This window comes from Sardina pilchardus, chromosome 19 (assembly GCF_963854185.1).
Source record: "Sardina pilchardus chromosome 19, fSarPil1.1, whole genome shotgun sequence".
Lineage (NCBI taxonomy): Eukaryota > Metazoa > Chordata > Actinopteri > Clupeiformes > Clupeidae > Sardina > Sardina pilchardus.
The window spans coordinates 20,032,111-20,037,110 of record NC_085012.1 but is presented as its reverse complement, the minus strand read 5'-3'; the positions used below and the strand labels follow the sequence as shown (position 1 = coordinate 20,037,110).

General features: G+C 49.1%; 1 protein-coding gene across 1 annotated transcript in view; it reads right to left on the bottom strand.

Moving 5' to 3' along the window:
• sspo (SCO-spondin) overlaps positions 1 to 5,000 on the bottom strand; it is a 98,845-nt gene that overhangs the window by 6,800 nt on the left and 87,045 nt on the right. The window contains exons 105-107 of the mRNA XM_062521966.1: positions 3,631 to 3,726; positions 2,220 to 2,280; positions 966 to 1,096 (exon numbers count right to left, since the gene is read on the bottom strand). Coding sequence (XP_062377950.1) covers positions 966 to 1,096; positions 2,220 to 2,280; positions 3,631 to 3,726 — 288 coding nt within the window. The remainder of the gene's footprint in view (positions 1 to 965; positions 1,097 to 2,219; positions 2,281 to 3,630; positions 3,727 to 5,000) is intronic.

The window sequence follows — 5,000 nt, the reverse complement described above, 5'->3', positions numbered from 1 at the left end:
GCATTGCAGTACAGTGCGGACATACAGTGCATTTTCAACTGTATGTGCTCTCCCTTGGTACTGTATATGGCGATACATTTGTGTCTCATTTATTATGAGCGCAGGGTGGAGCAATGTTGAGCGCAGAAACATATTTTGAGCAAGCCAGAGGGAATGACATTTGTTCTCAATACTTTGGGCTGTTGTCACGAATACATGTTGAGCGTAGTGAACACACAAAGACATTTGTTGAGCACGGAATTGATTCCCGTTTGCTCAATTACAAATTCTTTGTGCTCAAATTGAAATTTTCCTCAAAATATAATATGTGTGATCGCTGGCTCAAAATACGTTTCTGCGCTCAATATTGCTCTACTCTGTGCTCATAAATGAGGCACAAATGTGAAGCCATATTGGTATAGGTCATGAGTGCAGGCCTTGTTGAGCAGCGGTAAGGTAACCGACTGATAATCGGTCCAGGTTCAATCCCTGAACTCGCCATTTTGAGTCTGTGTCGCTTTGGATTACTAGCCAAATGACATCAATTGAACCAACTGAGAAGGGCTGGAACACGGCTGAACTCCAAATAAGGTATTTCAGGTTGACTAGGAAAAACTGGCTCATCTCTCTGTGGGCTTTGTAACTTTGCAGACCATTTACATACACACACAAAAGCTTCTCAACACACTATAGGAAAAGGATACTATAGTACTGTATATGTATACTCTGCTCTTTCTTTTTCCTATAGTGTGCTGAGTAGCTTTTTTCTGTGTATGTAAAATAGTCTGCAAAGTTACCATTTACATACACACAAAAAGCTTCTCAACACACTCTAGGAAAAGGAAAGAGCAGAGAGGCACAATGGAGCCCCTTTAAAGTGCACTAGCTCTAAACGCCAGCAGCCGGTGCACAGGTAAAGAGCCAGGTGTATGCTGAGATGCCGCCGTCAGGTGCTGCTGGTTTGAAGCGTCTCGGAAAACACCTACCTCCAGGATGACGTCGGTCCTGGACAAACAGCGCCCCCTGCAGTAGCTGACTTCCACGTTGTCGAGGCGACAGTCGCCCTTGGTGATGTTTCTAACTTCGGTGTAGCGACGGCACTCCGGCTCAGGCTCCCCTGCGGAGCGGAGGAAAGGTTACTGGGAGAGAAACTGGGTCAGAGGAGAGAGAGAGGGAGAGAGAGAGAGAGAGAGGGAGAGAGAGGGAGGGATAGAGAGAGGGAGGAAGGGAGGTAGGAAGACGTAGGTAGAGAGCAAAACAGAGGAGAAATAAGAGAAGCGTGCGGAGGTGAAAGACAAAAAGAGGAAAATAGAGACTGAAAGAGACACCAGCAGAGGAGAGAAAAAGAGAGAGAGAGAGATACTGGGAGACCTGGAGAGAGAGAGAGAGAGAGAGAGAGAGAGAGAGAGAGAGAGAGAGAGAGAGAGAGAGAAAGGCCGACAGTCAAAGAGAAGGGGCGAATGAGATAAGAGAAGAGCAGAGAATGAGAATAAAGAGATAGAGCTCTGAGGAGAAGAGAAGAGGAGAGGGGTTTTGTGAACCGTTCACAAAGAAAGGGAGAGCCATGAAAGTCACACTGACTTTCAAAAGGCCCAGAGAGAGAGAGAGAGAGAGAGAGATGAAGAGAGAAAGGGAGATGAAGAGAGAGAGAGATGAAGAGAGAGAAAGGGAGATGAAGAGAGAGAGAGAGAGAGAGAGATGAAGAGAGAGCTGTGATGGAGGACTCCTGCACCTCCCAGGGCTCCCCGTCCATGCAGGACTGGTATTATGAAACACAATGCACGTTATCCCTCTCCATTGAACTGTCAATGATAATGACAGTACAGACATTTACTGTAAAGCCAGTGACATTATGCCATGAGATCAAGACACATAACGCACTTTATCCATCTCAGTTGTGCTGTTAATGACACTACAGACATTTACTGTATAGCCAATTCATGCCATAACACAAAGGTTAATGTTGAGGAATGTCTCTGTAGCAGCACTGCAATGAGATGGGTAGATTCAGGATCGCTCTGGACCATCCTATTATTAACCTGCATGGGGAGTATTATTTTGGCCCATCCAATCATTAGCCTGTATGGTGAGTGTTACACTGGGCCATCCAATCATTAGCCTGCGTGGTGAGTATTATTTTGGCCCATCCAATCATTAGCCTGCATGGCGAGTGTGTGAGTAGACTTGGTTGCAGGTAGATTGAAAGGGTCAGATGAGGCGGGCTGGCTTCCGTTGGTTACCTGGGAATTCCTTCATACATACTGGACAGCAGCTGCCTCCGTCCAGAACCTTCACCTCGCCCTGGATGAGAGAGAGAGAGAGAGAGAGAGAGAGAGAGAGAGAGAGAGAGAGAGAGAGAGAGAGAGAGAGAGAGAGAGAGAGAAGAGAGAGAGAGAGAGAGAAGGGAGAGAGTGAAAAAATAGAAAGAGAGAGAGAGAGGATAAATAGGAAAGAGAGTAAAAAAAGGGAGGGAGAGGGACATTGAGGGATGTATCCAGGAGAGAAATGTCATTCCCTCTGGCTAGGCTCAAAATAGCTCCTAGGTCTGTGTGTGTGTGTGTGTGTGTGTGTGTGTGTGTGTGTGTGTGTATGAGAGAGAGAATCACCCTCCCTCGCAGAGAGTAGCACCAGTCACTGACACATGACAGACTACATCTCCCAGAGTGCACTGCTCTGGGGGCCGGCCCCTGGGTGGGCTCCCCTGTGTCCCCTGCGTGAGTGAGTGCACGGTGCTGGAGGTGAACCAGGGGGCTCATTTGAATGGAGGTAATGAGAGGAGGGGGCAGCAAGGCAGACATTTACTGCACTGCCTGACTACAGGTCAACATGTTAAAAATGGAGGCTAAGCAGAGGTCAGACATGGAGGTCCGAGGGGATGCGGCTGAGATGGATCAGATGTCAGCTGATCCGGCCCAGATGTGGCCCCCGACGTGGTCCCGACTCGACAGCTGTCTGGGAATCTGTAGGGAGGCAGCAGCAGGACCAGCATCCTTCACAGGTCAGAGTGAGGGGCAATATGAGCGGAGAGAGAGGAGGGGGGGGGGGGTAGTGAGGGAGAGGAAGAGAGGAGAGGAAGAGAGGAGGGAGGTGGGAGGAGGGGGATGGGAAGGTGTAGGGGAGGAGAGAGGAGGAGAGGAGGGAAGGGAGGAGGGGAGGAGAGGAGAGTAGAGAGGAAGAGTGTAAAGGGGAGGACAGGAGAGGAGGGGGAGAGAGAGGAGGGGAGGAGGGAAGGGGAGGAGAGGAGAGTAGAGAGGAAGAGAGTAGAGGGAGGACAGGAGAGGAGGGGAGAGGAGAGGAGAGAAGGGGAGGAGGGAAGGGGAGGAGAGTAGAGGGGAGGACGGGAGTGGAGGGGGAGAGGAGAGGAGAGAAGGGAGGAGAGGGGAAGGTGTAGGGGAGGAGTGGGGGGGAGGGGAGGGAAGGGGAGGAGAGAACTGAGGGGAGAAGGGACCTCACTCACACACAGTCACATGAACAAACACATACACACACACACACACACACACACACTGGCCGCTTGGGACAAGTTGCGTGTTCAGAGCTGCTGACGTGATCTTGACACACAAAAACATGCAAAATCACACACACACACACACACAACCCCACCAGAACATCCTCCCTCTGAAGTAAGCTTTTGAGTGTGTCATCTCTCACCTCTTTGCACAGTAAAGGAGGACAGATTGACTGGCATCTCTTCTGGCCATTAACACAGCGACACAACAGGCAGTCCGTTTCCCACTCCGAGCCAGCCTGTAACCACACACACACGCAAGCACACGCACACACACATACAAACACACATACAATAAATACATACACACACATATAAATAAATTCAAACACAGAATGCACGTATGATATACAGCATGCACACAGAGATAGTGTGCACACACACCCACACACACCCACACACACACACACACACACACACACACACACACACACACACACCCTCTCTCACAAAAAAACAAACAGAGCAAAATATGCTCTCTTCATTTCATTTCCATTGAAGGATATCTGCACTTTCAGTAATAATGGAAAGATGAGCTGCTAAACAGAAAAAACCCCAACCAACACACACACACACACACACACACACACACACACACACACACACACACACACACACACACACACACACACAGCGTGCTGGGGCCTCTCCTGACCAGGTGCTGCGGTGTGGCTCTCTCTGGCATTTCTCCAGCGTTCATTAGGGCTACAATTACCAGCCATCAGCCACCTGTCGTACAACCCATTGGCCATGGCCGCACTGGAACAACACTAGCGTTCCGCGTGTGTGATATCCCCCCACACCCCACACACACACACACACACACACACACACACACACACACACACACACACACACACACACACACCAGGAGCAGCACAAAGGATTAGACAAGAGTGACGTGTGGAATGAGGGCTGTGTTGTGTGTGCGCTGCCTTGTGAGGGCTGGGAGCGTAATTAAAAAGCAGGAATGATGAGAGAAGCGCTCCGTAATGCGTACAGGCCTACAGGCACATCAATCAGCAGCGACTATTACGCCGCCTTAGTCACGGGCCAGGGTAATGAGGAACACAAACACACAACAAGGCATCAGGGCTGCTGCGGGAATTAATGAAAGACTCACTTGACACACAGTGTGTGTGTGTATTGTGTGAGTGTGTGTGTGTGAAAGAAAAAGAGAGACATTTATATAGAAAGAGAGAGAAATAAAGAAAATGTGTGTGTATGTATGTGCATATGCGCATGTGTGTGTGTGTGTGTGTTTGAGAGAGAAAGAAAGAGAGAGAGAAAGTGTGTGTGTGTGCGCACAGGTGTGTGTGCATCAGTGAATGTGTATGAGAAAGGGACACAGAGTGAGTTGATCATTGTGAGTTGATGTTTATGAATACATGCATATGGATGGACGTGAGCGTTTGTGTACTGTGTGTGTGTGTGTGTGTGTGTGTGTGTGTGTGTGTGTGTGAGTGCGCACGTGTGTGTGTATGTTTGTGCATCCATGCTAATGAGTATTTGA